At 46.1% G+C, this 16,790-nt stretch overlaps 1 protein-coding gene across 1 annotated transcript in view; it reads right to left on the bottom strand.

Annotated features, from left to right (window-relative positions):
• Myo1e (myosin IE) overlaps positions 1 to 16,790 on the bottom strand; it is a 170,717-nt gene that overhangs the window by 51,382 nt on the left and 102,545 nt on the right. Inside the window, exons 6-9 of the mRNA XM_013145478.3 lie at positions 11,190 to 11,279; positions 7,601 to 7,732; positions 5,143 to 5,277; positions 4,182 to 4,314 (exon numbers count right to left, since the gene is read on the bottom strand). Of these exons, the coding sequence (XP_013000932.1) occupies positions 4,182 to 4,314; positions 5,143 to 5,277; positions 7,601 to 7,732; positions 11,190 to 11,279 (490 nt within the window). The remainder of the gene's footprint in view (positions 1 to 4,181; positions 4,315 to 5,142; positions 5,278 to 7,600; positions 7,733 to 11,189; positions 11,280 to 16,790) is intronic.

Here is a 16,790-nt window from a genome sequence, read left to right on the forward strand (position 1 = left end):
ATGGGGCATGGTTAAGTTATCTGGTAAAACTGTCTGTGTCATTATCCTTATGATCTTAGCTAAAAGGTAAAGCAATGGGGCTAGGAGTCCTTGACACAATATCCACAGAGGTGAAAGGAGAAGGAACTGCTCCAAAGGAAAGAGAAAGTGGGATGGTGGAAAGCAGAAATGAAAGAAGATAAAAAATATATTTATGCATACAACACAGTTAAGATAGTTATACTACCAATTTCTATTAATTCATTGAAAAGAAACACCTGCACTAATACTGTTTGGACAATTAAGTGCCTATATCTTGTACTCTGAGTAAACTAAAGGTAACAATGTGCAGGCCATTGGAGGACCATGGGGAGGGGGACAGAACAAGGCCTCACCAAGAAGCAAATTCCCCTCTGAGAACCAGCTCATGTGAGGGCCCCTACCCCACCCCCAAGCAACCTGCTGATGTGCAGAAACACAGGCTGTGATGATAGCCCTTAAGCTGGAATGCAGCTGGATGCTTGTGGTATTTGGTGTTCCACCGACCTTGCAGGCCTAGGGCCGGTGGTCTGATCATCTATTCAGAGTATAGCAGTACGCAGTGTGGCATCTAGGGAGGGTCTCTTTCTGAAGGTGGTAGCCATTGTGGATTCCTATATCTTGTTTTGACTTTCTGTATCACTTTCATTGTTTTGGTGGGTTGGGTTTTATTCTGTTTTGTTTTGTTTGATCTGTGGGCATGAGCAACTACTTCAAAGACAGTAAGATATGTTATGGTAGCCATTTGGGACTTACTATTGGCTTGTTTTGAAGTCCTTTATTGCATTCATTATTCTGTTTTCATTGTTTATATTCTATTCTGTTTGGATTGGTTTTTACTATGTCTGATGGTATCTGCAGCTATTTTGAAGACAACAAGAGGCACTGTGGTAACCATTGTTGATTTCATTGTGTTTTGAAGTCCTGTATCACTTACACTGGTTTATTCTGATTGGTTTTATTCTGCTCTGAGTAACTAAAGATAACAATATGCAGGCCATTTCTTGGTTTTATGCTCTTTAAAGTAAAAAAAAATAATAATAATAACAATACCAATGTATTAACCATCGTTACCCTCCTATTAATCTTGTTTTGAAATTCTGTTGGTTTTTTTCCTCTTTAAAATAAAATTTAAAAAAAAAAGAAAAAGAAATCAAAATAGAGACCTCTTTGGAGACCACCAAAGACACAGGCCACACTTCCACCGCCTACACTTGCCCTGTAGTAGAAGGCAGAGCTCGGGGACTGCAGGTACTCAAAAAATAAGGCATGGAATCTGGCCAGGGATCAGAGCTGCACATAGAAGGAGCCCGTGAGGCTGAGCAGAGAGGAAATGGAGCACTTGGGTGGGGAAAACTCCACCCCACGCTTTCCAGCCACCAGCTTTAGGGCCTCAGATTTTCTTCAGTGGCTGCCCAGGGGCTAAAATGACAGGGCTGCTTGCATTTCCCTGAGTGCCCATGCCACAGCAGGGTGAGAGCTGCCACAGAACCTGGTGCCCGGGTAAGCCAGAAGGAAACAAATGATGAATTTAAAAAGATCAGAAAGCATCTAGTCTAGGTAGAAAGCGTCACATAAAACAACCACCCTCTAGAAAGTAATGTTTCAGCAAGTCTAACGAAGACAGGTTTGCATTACTGCATTTTCCGAGAGGGCAAAGTGAGGCTTAATTTTTCTACTTAAATTTGAACTCTCTGAAGACAGGGAAACTGAAAAGCTGTAGCAATACAAAATTCCTTGTTTGTGATTTAAAAACAAATGGTAAGGTAAATATGGCTTAGGCTTATCTGTGATCCATTAATCATGGGGCAAAAAAGGGAACTGTCACTAGCTATTTTATTCCTCTTTGTTATTAAAATGGTATTCTTTCCTTGAATGGAATTTTTATTGTCCATCAGTCTGATATTTAATGCCTTTCAAGCAAAACCGGTTTCCCAAAGTGTCCCCTTTATCACATTATCTAAGCCGAGGTTTGACTGGCTTCTCAGCAACACAAAAGAAATTCTTTATCTCCATTTGTTAAATAAATGGCTATTTTAAATAAAAGTCTAGCTGTCTTACTCAAAATAGCTAGAGATAGGTACTGTCTAACATGGGTAACCCTTCCTTCTACACATTTATTCCAGGTATATTCAAATACAAGCAAGAGGACATAACCAAACCATCTCATTAGGGTTCATTCAGAATATCAGAAGATGAGGAAGCGTCTAGATACTTGGTAACAAAGGAACAGTCAGAAAAAAACCCAAAGGCAGCCAAGCAGCAGAAAGCTATGGAGCTATAGAAGGGTGACAGTCCTTCTGAACTGATAAAAAATAATCGGAGCTAGGACGTTACATGAAAATGCAACTGTAGAACACTGTGTCCCAACTCTCACTCCGCAAACGTGGGGAAAGAATGCATGTGTGGGGCTGCCTGGAAAGCATACCCTTGGGAACCCTGGTCACTGCTGGGGAGGAGAGCAAGCAGATTGCCAGGGTGAGAGGAACGACACTCACAGTATACCTAGGGCGACACGTTCCTTCACGGCCAAATGAATGAAACAACAGAACTGATAGAAGAAAACTACCAGAGGGGTGCAGAGCTCTGTCAGGTACCCTTGGCTTCCAGCTCCACCCCATCGGATCCCGCTGCTCCACTAGGTCTGGCTGGGGAACTTTACAAACTGTTGCCGGTCAGTCTGGGCCTTAACTGGCTGCAGAGGCTACTGATTCTGGATGACAATGAACAGTGAGACCTTTGGCACAAACACCCAGGGCACGCTCGCTGGTCTGCGTCATGACTTTATCCTTAAGCACAGAGACCATGAAGGCTGCTACTGCACACCAAGCTGTTCCGGAGCCCTTAACCCTGGTTACGCCTGAGTGGTTCCACCAGATGCTGATGAGAGTTCATTAAATGTCAACAATAAAGTTTAGGAAGCCTGCAAACACTGTTATTTTACCTTGCTTATTAGGCCATAATTCTAGGCTTTACAGGCACCCTCTCTGTGTATTGTTTTCTACCTTTTCCCTGGCAAACTTAATTTGCCTTTATCAGATAGACGTCAGATGCTAGCAGAACTTCCCCTTTTTTATGAGAAAAGAAAATAAAAAAACATTTTTAAAAAGTACCTTATTTGGAATGGAAATACTCCCAGTGCGTTGTCAGCAATGAGTGGGATACTATTTATTACCAAGTATCTAAATCTGTCATCCTGGAAGAATGCTGAGAAAGGAAGAAACGCCTTCCTGGGTGGTTAAAGGACGTGGGCCTTCGGAGAACCGCCCGGAAAGCAGCCCGGCTGGGAGCTAAGTCACACGACGGAGCATCTGTGGTAGATCATGATGGGCACAGGGAGCTGGACTGCCTCTGCCAGCGGGACCCAGATTTCTCCTCAGAGAGCAAAAGTGACCACTCAGTTCTTGGCAAGGATCAGGACACCTGAGATGCGGTCATTGAAGGAAACGCAGCTGGACAGTATGAAGCCCACTTTTCTTTGTGTTCAGAGGTCACATCCAGCCCAACCCATGGGACAAACAAAACGGGAGCATTCTCCACACAGATGTATATTCTACGGCTTGCTCTCTAGGCCCATTAGGGAAACACAGAACACTTATAAAAAGACCAGCCATAGAAAAGGATTCATGGCTGGGTGTGGTGGCTCACGCCTGTAATCCCAGCACTCGGGAGGCTGAGGTAGGAGAATTGTTGTGAGTTCAAGATCAGCCTGGGCTACAAAGTGAGTTCAAGGCCAGCCTGGACTGCATAGTGAGACCCTGTCTCAAGAAGACAAAAAAAAAAAAAAAAAAAAAAAAGGATTCACGCAGAGATGTATCGTTGAGTTTTTAAACCATTACTCTTCATTATTATGTCTTTGTCCCTAACCCTCCACTCAAGATTTCTCTAGATGCCTCTATACTTGGTAATGAATGTCACCGAGCACGTTTGGGGGGAGCTGAGAGAGAGGCTGGTGATGGAAAGAGGCAGGTGCACAGAAAAGGTCCCTTCTTTTCTAAGCCCACGTTGCTCTGTCACAGCAGGACAAGTGAGACTTTCCACCTCTTCCCTGGACCCCCCCCTGACCTCCACACCAGGCTGAGGGCTGACCAGCTTCCACGGTAACTAGAGGGGAAACCCATGCCCTCCTCCCAGCCCCCACCCAGCAGGGCCCATCTACGCACACTCTTCGCTTTCCACGCCTGCGTAGTTGCCCACTTCCTTGAAGCTGATGTTACCCAGGTGGAGAATCCCGGCCACGATCTGCAGCACCAGTGTCTGCTCTTCTGCAAAGATGCCAATCACATTCATGGCGTGCTGGAAGACAGATTTTGGTTATCCGGCCACTGCGGTGAGCAGCCTCGGAGCCCACAGTAAAGCAGCCGAGCACAGCCTGAGTTGGAGTGTCACGGTGTGTGTGGCATGGTTTGCACAGCAGTGGGCAGTTCTTGTCCAGTGTGGTCACTGACCACTGTGCCATTAGAAAGCCAAGCTTCTGAGCATTAGTAAATTTGATAAAAGCAGCTGAAAAGTCTGAGTCTTGCATCTCTGTATCCTGACGCAGGACAGAGGCCCCTGGACCAGGGTATGGGCCCCTGTTGCATATTCAGACTCTCCTGGTGCCTTTGAGGTGGAGCAGTCCAGGGATCCAGACGCTGTCTGAACATCCTGTCCCTTGAGATTGCAAATAGCTCCCCTCACACTGACATGTCCCCACAGGCCTGGACCTGGGCAGAGGAGAGAGCCTGGCTGTGGCTCCCTCAAAAGACTGAGCCAATGCAGCCCTTTAAGGCTCGATGACCTCCCCAAGACCCATGCAGACCCATCTGAATTGTTGCCTCCGGATGCAAGTGCTCAATTACCTGGCTGGTTTCACAGTTTGTACAGTGACAGACATAAAATTTGAACAGCATAAAGCTACAGGACTGTCCTCTAACCTGGAAATGTCCAGGTGGAAAACAAGCAAAGAGATGAAAGGGGCAGAAAAAAGACTTCAGTGTTCTAACATTGTTACGGCCGATTAAGCTGGACTTGGTGGTACCTGCCTATCATCCCAGTTATTTGGGAGGCTGAGGCAGGAGAATGGAAACTCGAGTCCAGCCTGAGTAAGTAGCGAACACTGCCTGGCCCAGTGCTGGCACTCACCAGGGTTTCCTGGAACTCCCGCTTGTCATCAATGTCATCAACCTTGTAGGAGCCGGAGAGGCTCAGGTAGTAGTAATAGTCCATGCTGGTGATGCCAAGGCTGTTCTTCTGCTCGGCAGAGGCCCCCTCAATCAGCTGTAGCAACAGAACACAATGGAGCTGGAGTCAGAACCGCAGCACCCACAGTCATCTGCGGGGAGGGCTTCTAAGCCCTGTTTTCTAGAATCCTGGGGGCCTAGCCTCAAACAAAGGAAGTGGCTTGTGAATGTCCACTCTACTTCCGGTGGCCCCAAGTCATTTCTGCAAATCCTGATTCTTATAAGACCTACAAGGCCCAAGGGTTTTCTCTTGTCCGGTGACAGGAAGTGAACTGGGGCACCTGTGAGCCCTCTGAAAAGAAAAACACCACACCTGCTGAGCTCCTGCCCAGCTGAAGGAGAATGAGAGCTTTCAAAGTGCAGCTGGCTGCTCCTTGTAGATCACCACAGGGAGTGCATCCGCAAACTGCTGTGGGTCGGGCTCCCTGGTACCCTGAAGCCTACTGCCCAACACCTGTCCCTTGTTCTTGGTCTTAATCCTGCTACCTGCCTCCAGCTCTGAAAGGGCCCTAATGGTAAGCTGGAAGAGGCTCCAGGCCAGCTCCTGGAGGAATGGCTGATCTGCAGTGTTTGCCAATCCCCGTGGTGTAAATCCTCCTGCCAGGGCTAACACCGCAGAAGGGTTTGGGAGGGACACAGCCCACAACAGGCATCTCCCGCACACCACAGCGCTGAGTCACCAGCACAGTCCCTGGGCAGCTCCCTCTCAGCGCCCAGGTCCCCCGTCCAGTCTGGACACAGCCCAGCCCCCACACACGGGTGGTCTCCTCTGCATTACCTGGAGTTCTAGGTCACCCTGGGACATCAGGCTCCCTCGCCTTTCCTCTCTTCTACAGAAAATCATTTCACACCACTCCTCCTTTGGTCTCTTTTTCATCTAAAAGAGTTCCTCCCTCACGTGGTCCCTCTCCTTCGCGTCTTCAGAGTTCTTTCCTCTGACTCTTTCACCTGCAGCCAGGCTGCCGCCTGCCTTCGGGAAAAGCTGAGCTTTGATCCTGAACTCTTCAAGCCCCACGTCTACTTCCTCATCACGACTGAACGCCTTCACCTTCCCCTTTCCCTACATTCCAGCATCTAAATCCAGCCGCCCTCAGGGCCCCGATCCCAGATGCCCAGCCACCCCTTTCCCCTGAAGCTTGGCACGTTTGATCTGGTCCCCTGAAGCTGCCCCTGGCCTTGGGCACATGGCAGGATGCAAGGCTTCTTCCTCACAGCTGCTCCTGCTCCTCATCCTGCACATGGAGACAGCCCAGGTCCCACACCGGGAGCAGCTTCCTCTCCACACTGCTGGCTCCTGACCTGCAAGCCCAGGACTCCCGGAATTTACTTAATAAGGACCTTGCCATCCACTTGATACTTCTGTCTGCTGTTCAGTAAATGTTTGATACACACAACTGATTTCATTCATTCATATCTTTGCTTTGATTGAAACAATTTAAAGCATTACTGAACTCACAGAAGCTTTCTATCATATATGTACTTTCAACCAACAGATATTAACTAAAAGAGTTAACTGGTGTCATTGGAGATGTCTGTATGCTTGAAAAGACTGGACATGAGCTACTTCCACTATTCAATATCCCATTAATCCAGTAGTTTTCAAACTGGAAACCAAATCGAACAGAAACAGCCGCCAGGTCAATCTTCTAGGAAATTCTAACATGGATCTCTGATATGAAAATATCCATAAATAAACCCAAACATTAAAAAGCTGAATATGTTTTTTAAGTACTTAAAATAGTTTTTAGATAGCTGAATGGGATGGTTGCTACAGCCTGGAATACACTTCTACGGCACCCGGCAGGTCGCTCGATCCCAAACTCCCCCGGCTTCTGAGTGGATGCTCGCTGGGCTGGTGTGAAGGACCTACGTCAGGGGTGGTAAACTACTGCACATGTGTCACAGCGGGTTGTTGGTGTCGCTGAAAGTCTACAAGGTTCCTCAGCACTGCCCTAACTGCTTCAGTCCTCCCTGCAACTGTTCATCTGTGCTGATGCCTGCTGTCGTATGGACCCCAGACTAATGGCCCCCTCGGTCCCTACCCGAAGCACGGTCTCTTTACAATCTTCCTCCCTGATCTCTCCACATAAATTCCTTTGTGGCAAAGACTCAAATGTTCCTTTTGCTTTGAAGTAAGTCATGATTATTTAACTTCCAGGGGGGAGGCTGTCATTCCAACCAGGATGTATTCCCCTGCAGTGCAGGGAGTCTCCTTGGCTTGCACCTGCTTGGCAAGTGTAAGGTCCTGAGTTTGATTCCCAGTACTCCAAAATAAAACTTTTTCTGTCAAAAAGCATTAAAAAATCCCCCACAGAATAGTATCTAATGGGAAAGAAAAAAAAAAAAAAAAAAAGGAAAACCTGGTAAAATATGTGAAAACTCCGCTCTCCTGGGTTCCTCATCACCACCCTAGACTTTTCCAGAAGGAAGTTGGAGATCTTTCCGCCATCAGGTTCCCCACCTGGACTGAACTGGATTTCAAAGTATTTTCCCTGCAAGAGAGTTAGGGATTTCCATTAGTGGTTGGTAAACAAAAACATAATGCCCCCAACTGCCTTTGAATGGGGAATATAATTCAAGGAAATTCATTAATGAAAGACACATTCTGAATTATTACCAATTGTGATCTAACTTCCTCATTTTTCCCAGTTCAACAATAACCCAAGTTTTTGTGCGATCACATGATTCCACAAGGAGAGAGACAGCCAGTGGTTCCAGTCCCACTAAATAAGGATTAAATAAGGACTCCTGCTGTTAACCATGCCCACCTCTCCTCCAGGCCACCTGCCGACTGGATGAGAAGTGGAGAAGTAGGAAGCAGTGTGTGGAGATCACAGGGCCCCCTCCATCCTACAACAGGCCCCTTGCGGGGTCCTCTGTCTGAGGTGGTTTCAAGGCACTGAGCAGAAATAGTCAGTGTCTTCTACTCCTGGACATTTAAAATGCTTGTCTTTTAACACTTTGCCGTGAGTCAAGCCCTGTCCAGCTACACAGGCCCGGAGATTTGTGTCCCTGCCATTGCTAACACTGCTTCTTGGATGACCACTAGTAGGAAACAAAACCCTGGAACCGAGGAGGAAAAGGCACCCGGACTGTTACCAGACCGACACTTTCATCTCCTCATTAGAACTTTGTTCTTTCTAGGGCTCTTTAAGCGCTCCTGGGGCCCAGGACAGTGAGTGGACATAAATGATGAAGATCTTGTTAGGGAGTAGAGAAGTTGAAGCCTTCACACCAGGCGTCTGGCCAGCTCACTGAGTTCACACTGAATATTACACAACTGGAGTCAGGATGCAGCCCCCGGGGGCTGCAGGTGACTGAGCCATAAACTCAGCAAGGACAAGAAAAGCACCCTGCATGTTCTGCTGCTGGCTTCTGGGCAGACAGACTCTGGAGGTCTGTTTTGTTACCTGACATCTCCACCTCATGCCCCACAAAATAAACTCCCTTGGGCACGACAGAAGGCCACCAGGGCCCACCATCCTGAAGGACAGCAGTGCTACAGAAACCTCGCTGTCCGGGGGCGGGCAGCGTCTTATGGGGATACAAGTCGCTGTCTTGCTGTCTTGCTCTGATGTGCGCTGGAAGGAACAGCTCAGCTCCTTCTCCATTGGGGGAAATGAAACCAAACAAGACGCAGACCTAGGAATAGCAGGGGAGACAAGGGGCAGACTCTGGAGCCCTGTTAGTGGTGGGGATTTATGTCCACCCAGAACAAAGCCATTCAGAACCTTGAGGGATCCTTGGTCAGACCTGTAGGGCTTTGAAAAAGCCCAGGGAATCTTACAGGCAGCCAGATTGAGAACTACTGCTCTCACACAATACAGCGTGTAGGCCCAGTTCTGACCGTCACATACAAGCTAAAACTCCTATCAAGAGATGTGGAAATTCAACACAGCAGCAAGGAGGGAAAGACAGGCAAATTCAGAAAAAGAATACAGTGTTGCAATTTGATAATTAAATGGAAAGCAGCTTCAAATCTAGGTAACTGTTTTATATATTAAACCTGAGTGCTAGGGAAACAGGTATACATTGTATTATTTCAAAATATTGCATCAAATATTTCATAGCTTTAACATTTGAAAAGGGGTTATAAAATGTAAAATTATAAATAAATTTTTATGATTAACACATTTTTTAAAAAGTAAAATTACCTTTGAGGTCATTTCCATATCCTCATGCCAAATAATCACTATAACAGTATATCTTGATTTATACACCTTAGTTACATCTTACATAATTATATGTAGTTTAAAATAAACTGCAAATATTGTACTACAGCTTTAAAAAAAAAACTTAATAATATGTTACAGCTATCTTTTTAAATAAGTTGTTATCCAACTAGAAACTTAGAGAATTTGTCCTAAAAAATATTGTTGGGTCAAAAACAAGAAACACTTTAAATTTTAATAAAAATACTGAAGGCTGAGGGTGCAGCACAGGGTGGAGCCCATGTTTAGTGCACGTGAGTTCCTGGGTTTGATCTGCAGAAAACCCCACCCCGTTCCCCAGAAGCTGTCAAATTGCTCTTCGGGGAAAATGTGTCTTCAGCTGAGTAGCACCTTGGTTATTATCAATCTCCTTAATGCTTGCCCATCTGAGAGACAAAATGATATTTTTTTAATCTACACTTTTCTCATTATTATTGGGTATGATGCCATCATATCTGGCAGAGAGAGAGAGAGAGAGAGAGAGAGAGAGAGAGACTGAATGAAAAAGTCTGAACTGCCTCTCTGTCCTGCTTTCTACCTTTCCATTAGGGTTGTATGAAACCTTGTTATCAGATAAATAATAATGCTGAGGCTTCTATTATTTATAGAAAATTGACTGAAATATCCTCTGAGGACAAAGAACAATTTATTTGGTAAGCTTTCTGCACTTCAAGAAAGGTAGAGAGGCAGCTAGCGGGTTAAATTTGTCTTCTTTCCCCTTTGGTACCAGGAATTGAACTCGCCACTGAATTACAGCCCCAGCCTTAGAGGTTTAGATCTGAATGAGTCTATCTTTACAAGGCAGATTTACAAGGACAATTAGGGAAGAAGGTCAAGTGGAAAATGAGCCACATTTTCGTTATTTCACTGCCTAGAAACTTCAAGAGGAAACAACCAGGCACTGAACTGAAACATGTAAGAGGAACAAATGAATAAATGATACAAATGACCCTGGGGACAAGGACAGTGAGGTGGGGGCAGCCCGATGGCACCTGTCTAGGGGAGGGCGATCGGCCCCAGAGAGCAGAGTTACCCCTCCCAGAATGGAGGCTTCTTCTGAAACACAGAGCCAGAGAAATTCCTATTTAAAAATGGCCACGGATCAGCCTCACAGATGGCTTCTTGCATGTGGCAGTGCCCGCCGTAATCTACGGTGGAAGTCAGATGTGAAATCTATAAAAGCCCAAGGGTGAGCGTGTGCTTCTCTGGAACTGTGCGTTTTTGTCAAGGGACTATTTTCCTACTCATCTTTGCCTGTTTTCCACTCTGCCTTGCCTGGACAGAAAACTGGTGAACTAGGGGGCATTCCTGTCCCCTTGGGCAGGACAGTCAGCTGGGAGGCCCTGTGGGTTCAGCCCTGTCACCTGGGCAGTGTCATTGGTGTGTGATCATGCAGACAGTGCCCATTTTTGGGGCGCTGATCTGGTAGGCTCATTTCTGTGCCTCTCTGCTCCGGCGAACAGCCAAGTCCAAAGGATCAAAGCTGCCACTTCCAGCAACTTTTCTTTGCCTTACTAAGGGGATTTGAGGGGGCAAGTAGTTTTGGAATGATGCCATGTGCATCTTGGAGTTCAAAAATAACACCTCCCTCAAAGGACAAATTGAAGATCGAGAGCACGCTGCTAGGAAAAAAGAAGACTGACACTCAATCTCCTGAGGATTCAGGAACCACTCCCACCTGCTCTGGGGTGCAGGATGGACACCCAGGAAGCCCACGCCGGTGGTAAGAGGCACTTACGAATCGGCTAGAGTTGTTGTTGCGCACGGTCTTGGCATTCCCGAAGGCCTCCAACAGCGGGTTGGACTGCAGGATGATGTCCTTCACGTGCTGTCACAGCAAAGAGAAGGGTCAGAAGGATTGGACAAACTCTCCCCAAACACAGGAGGGTGAAACCCCAAGAGGTGTCCCTGGGGGCTTCTAGAGAATTGTTTCTTTCACAGCCACAGATTGGGTTGTGTGACTGGGTCTCCCACATGGCTTGATGCAGGATCCTGGGAGCCAGGGGGTCATCAGCAAATCAGGGTCTACAAACGGGCCTGGCAGAGCCAGGTATGGAGGTGCACACCTGTAATTTTGGTACTACCAGAGGCCGAGGCAGGAGGATTCCAAGTGTGAGCCCAGCCTGGGCTCCTTAGTGATTTAACGAGATGCTATCTTGCAATGAAACAAAAAAGGGGCTAAGAATTTTAGCTCAGTGTAAGGTCCTAGGATTGATCTCTAGTATAAAACAAAAGTGCCAGCCTGGATTTGCACACTGGCAGCTCCACCTTGCACCTCTGTGTTTTCGGGGGGCACAGAAGTGGGGAGGGGTCTTTTATTTTTCTCTTGTTGCTGGGGTGAAATAATTGACACCCAAAGTTAAAGGAGGAAAGATTTATTCAGCTCAGAGTTTGTGGGGTTTTAGTCTGCAACTGGCTGGCTCCAATGCAGGGTGGCATGGCAGAGGGGCATCGAAGAGGAGAAACAGTTCATAACAGGCAGAAAGTAGCAAAGTAAGCAGGAACAAGACAAGCCTTTGTCTGTCCCTTATATTTTATCCAGGCTACTGGGATTAGGTTAGTGTCAAACCAATCAGTTGACTGATTGAGTAATCACCCACCCTTAATCCTAGGACCCTCAATCCCAGCACTGCATCGTGAAAGAATCACACACTCTAGATTCAGCCACCTCTGGAAAAGTCCTATGACTGCATGAGGCTTGGGGGGGACATCTAGACACAAGCCATAAAATTCTGCCCCTGTCCCCCCAAAGATTCATGCACATCCCTTTACGCAAAAGGCATTTCTAAGACTTGCCAAAGTCCTAACAGTTTTAGCATGGCTGAAAAGTCTAACTCCAAAGACTCCTCCACGATGTAAGACACACTCTTAGCTGCAAACTCCTGTACAAATGAAAACAATATTCCATATTCAATATCCAATACCCCATAGCCAATATTCAAGGGCACAAGGTAGCCATTTCCATTCGAAAAATTACAAACAGCGGGATACAAAGGAAAGGGAACAAAGCAAGTCCAACATCCAGCAGGGCAAACATTAAGTCCCATAGTTCCATGTGCAGCATCTGTGGCAAGATGTGAATTCCAAAGGGCATGGGTGCATGTGTCCCCACAGCACTTCTGGTGGTTATAGCTAACATGGCTTCTCTTTTGGGCCCACTCTGCTCCCTTCTTGCAGTTTTTCTCAGACGACCCATGTTCCTGACTTCTCCAAACTTCTGGGGTCTCCACCGTACCTCTGGCTTCATACTCACAGCTCCACACACAGACCTCTCAGGGATACACTGCGTGGCTTCCAAGGCCTTCTGAAATCTGGGGGGAATCCTTCCTGACCTTATAAAACTTGCATTCTGCATGTATCTAAAACTAGTGCCACATGGATGATGCCAAGGTGTAGGGGTTGAGTACCTGGATCCCTGAGCACTCTGAATCCAGTTACAAGGAGCAACTTCCCTAGGCTGTCACAGTTCTGGAACATGGTGCTCTGGGGCTCTCTTCTCAAAGCAGAGTCTTTCCCTTTGCAAATCTTGAGGCTGCAAAGGCTGGGGTCCTATTAGTTCTTGTACTGCCTTTGGGCCATATTTCTGTCATCTTCTTCTGAAATACTTGGCTTTCTCTTGCTAGTCTTTTCAGTGACCAATTTTTACTCTGTGCCATCTTTGCAGGCTACGACTTTAATGTAGCTTCCTTTCTGGCTAAATTCTCAATGTTTTAAATCATTCTGTTGGCCTCTTTGCTCTTGATTCTCAACATAAATCTGGCTAAAAGCTCCCAATAGTAGCTGAGCCACCACCTCAAAATTAGACTGCCTTCAGATTTCTTCTGTAAGACTAATTAGTCTGCTGCCTTAATCTTAATCTCAGGCAAAGTCTCTGGATGTGAGCAAAATGCAGGCAAACATTCAGTCAAGGTATAGCATACACTGGCTGGAGTCCAACAGCCAATGAGGTCCTTCTTCCCAACAGAAACCTCCCAAGCCTGGTCTTTATTGGCATCTTTTCTATCAGCCTTCTGGTCTTCTGAGCTCTGACCAGAATCTCCTGTCAAGTACAGAATCAGGTATTCCAGCTCCACCTTTTCAACCTGCATCTCTAAACCTTTCCTAACTCTTTCCCTTCCCCAAGCCAGTTCCAAAGGCTTCTAAGCTATCGTCAGGTACGGTCACAGCGATATCCCCAATCCCAGTACCAAATTCTCATTATTTTTTTCTCATTGCCAAGACAAAAATACCTGACACCAAAGTTAAGGAGGAAAAGTTTATTTAGCTCACAGTTCACAGAAATTTCAGCCTATAATTGGCTGACTCCACGGCAGACATAGCACACAACATAGCAGGAGAGAAAGTTTTGGCGGCAGAAGGTAGCGAAGCAAGCAAGAGACAAGACAATCCTTTCTGTCCCTTATACTACACCCAGGTTACTGGGAATAGGGTGGTGCCAAACCAGTCAGTCAGCTGATTTAGTAACCACCTACCCTTAATCCTAGCATTGTACCATGAATCAATCACACAGTCCAGATCCAGCCACCTCTGAAAAAGCCCCATCTATATGGATTGAGGCTGTGGGGGACAGCTAGACACAGCCATAACAAGGAGAAGCACTATTCCCCCCGCTGCACCATAAACAGACGTTACGGTGTGGGAAATCAGTCTGTTCCCCCTCACTCTCCAACAAGGCCATGGAAACATAACTTGGTGCTTCTCAAACTTAATGTGCTTGAATCACCTGGAATCTTGTTCAAATGTAGATGTGGCTGTAGGGCCTGGAGTGGGGCCCACGAATCCATATCTCTAACCAGTTCCCCTTTGGTGGCGCTGGATTTATCAGCATGGTCTGCACCAAGAATACAGGCATACTGCAGGGGAGGCTTCAGTTCTCAAACACTGTTATTCCACGCTGGCCCTGAAAGTGTGCAAAGCACACGGCGGCCAGAGACAGCCCCACAGAGGACTTGAGGCGGGAGAGGCCTCTCAGCTATGAGTCACTCTGTACTCGTAATTATTCACATGTTACGGTCACATAGGCTCCAGAAATAACAACTTGTCTGGCGTGTGCTCTTGAGCTACCGACTAATTCGAAGCCAAGAGCTCTGTATCACTGTCCTCAAAGGAAAACAGGAAGAGAAGAATCAACATCAACCGTCTGCAGTGTGGCCACTGGTCCCAGGAGATGGCAGGCTGGGCTGGACGAAGGCACTAACTAGAGATGGATGGAGTGACAGCTGGCTCCTTGGCCCTGCCCCACCACGGGCAGGTGAGCTCTGTGCCGGCTTCCCTCTGCTCCTTTGAACAGAAACTTTGCTCTTTTTGTCAAATGAGTTTGGAGTTACGGGTATTCACTAAGATCCTTTGTATCTCTTCTTTGCTGGCCAGTGTGTCTATGCCAGTTAATTCTCAGTGTCTCTCAGGAAGAGAAGTTTTTCCATCTCTTCTCACACCTCCTTTTATTATTATTACATCATCATCATCATCATCATCATCATCATCATCATCATCATCATCATTATTGACAACACTGAGGACTGAATTCCGGGCCTTTACACTGAGCTACACCAAACAGACTTTTAAAACTTTTTACATTTGAAAATAGGGGCTAAGTTGTGAAGTTGTTCAGGCTGGTCTCAAACTTACAATCCTCTTGTCTCAGCCTCCTACAGTGCTGAGATTACAAGGTCCTATGCCTGTGCCAGAGTGGTAGCACATACCTATAATCTTAGCACTAGGGAGGCTGAGGCAGGAGGATCTCTGCAAATTCAAGGCCAGCCTGGGCTACAAAGTGAGCTCAAGGCCAGCCTGAACTGCATAGTGAGACTCTTGTCTTAAAAAGAAAAAACAAAAAGCTCCCATGCCCAGCTTTTCCCTTCTCTAATGAAACTTTCTCATCTACCATACTATAACAGCACTATTTAATTAGTAGACAGAGCCTAAAATAAAGAGGACTATAAATTCCTTTTAAAAGTCTACAACTGACCTTGGTAATAACATTTCTTACTAAAGGATTCTGATTTTTTAATATTAATTTTTAGAGTTATTCTACCATAGAGCATGAATAGCACCTGCCTGAAGTGCAGCAAGGAGCGTCATGGGTTTATCTAGGCCCCTAACCCTGTCACCAGCACCCAGCCTTCAGGAAGGGGAGGGGCTTATAATCTGCTGTGGGAGGTGCTCCTGCTGCCAAAATGTTGAACCTGAGACCACATCAAGGATCCACCTGGCACCTCACTTCCCGACCCTGGGGTGTCTTTCCCTGTCTTGATTCCTTTTATTTTTTTTCTTTTGCGCTCACTTTGTAGCCCAGGTTGCCCTCAGACTTGCGGCAATCCTCCTGCCTCAGCCTCCCGAGTGCTGGGAGCACAGGCATGCGCCACCACGCCCAGCTCTTGATTCCTGTTCTTATCTTTTCACTGTTGGGAATCCTCAGTCTCTGGGCTGTCTCCTTTTTCTCCTGTGTCCTTTCAACTGCCAATCTTCTCTTCCTTCTTCTTTTCCATTTCTTTCTTTCAACAATTATGAATTTGTTCCACTGACAATTTATTTACATAATCTACAACCAAAGTATTTACAGGGTGACTAAGAAGCCCCTCCCCCTCCCCCAGCTTCCTACTCTACGACAGTCGTGGTCACAGGGACATGCAGCAGGCTGCCAGCCAAATAAAGATACACGACATTATATTCCATGCCATGTTCCAAACTGCTTTTTGTAGTTAATAATGTATCTCAAGGTCATTTCACATCAGTCAGGAAGTCTCTTTATAAGATGGTGCGATATTTCATTCTATAATATACAATCTATTTCACCAAACAAACATTTATTTACAGTCTTTTCCATTACCAAAAAAGGCGACAAATAACTTTATAAATGTGGAGTTTTGCATACACTTCAGCATCTCTGAAGGATACATTAAAAACTGAGTGCAGGGGCTGGGGGTTTAGCTCAGCAGCATAAGCACCTGCCTTGCAAGCAGGGGGTCGTGAGTTCAATCCCCAGTACCGAAAAAAGACAAAAAAAAAAAAAAAAAAAAAAAACAAAAAAAACAAAAACTGAGTGCAGTGGCACATGCCTGTAATCCTAGCTATTTGGGAGGCTGAGGCGGGAGAGCAAAATTTGAAGTCAGCCTAGGCAACTTAGTAAGATTCTGTCTCCAATCAATTGATTGATAAAATGATCTTAGCAGAACTGCTGAGCCAAACGGTGCATTGCATAAATTTGATAGACTTTGCATAAAGTTCACGAACCTACCACTGATATACGAGAATGACTATGTCCCTCTGTCCAGAGCTTTTAAAACACTACAAGGGGGAAAAAAACACACTTTTACAGGATTTTATTCATATAATAGGT

The sequence above is a fragment of the Cavia porcellus genome, unplaced genomic scaffold (assembly GCF_034190915.1).
Source record: "Cavia porcellus strain 051 isolate PalLab524CR breed Dunkin Hartley unplaced genomic scaffold, mCavPor4.1 scaffold_38, whole genome shotgun sequence".
NCBI lineage: Eukaryota > Metazoa > Chordata > Mammalia > Rodentia > Caviidae > Cavia > Cavia porcellus.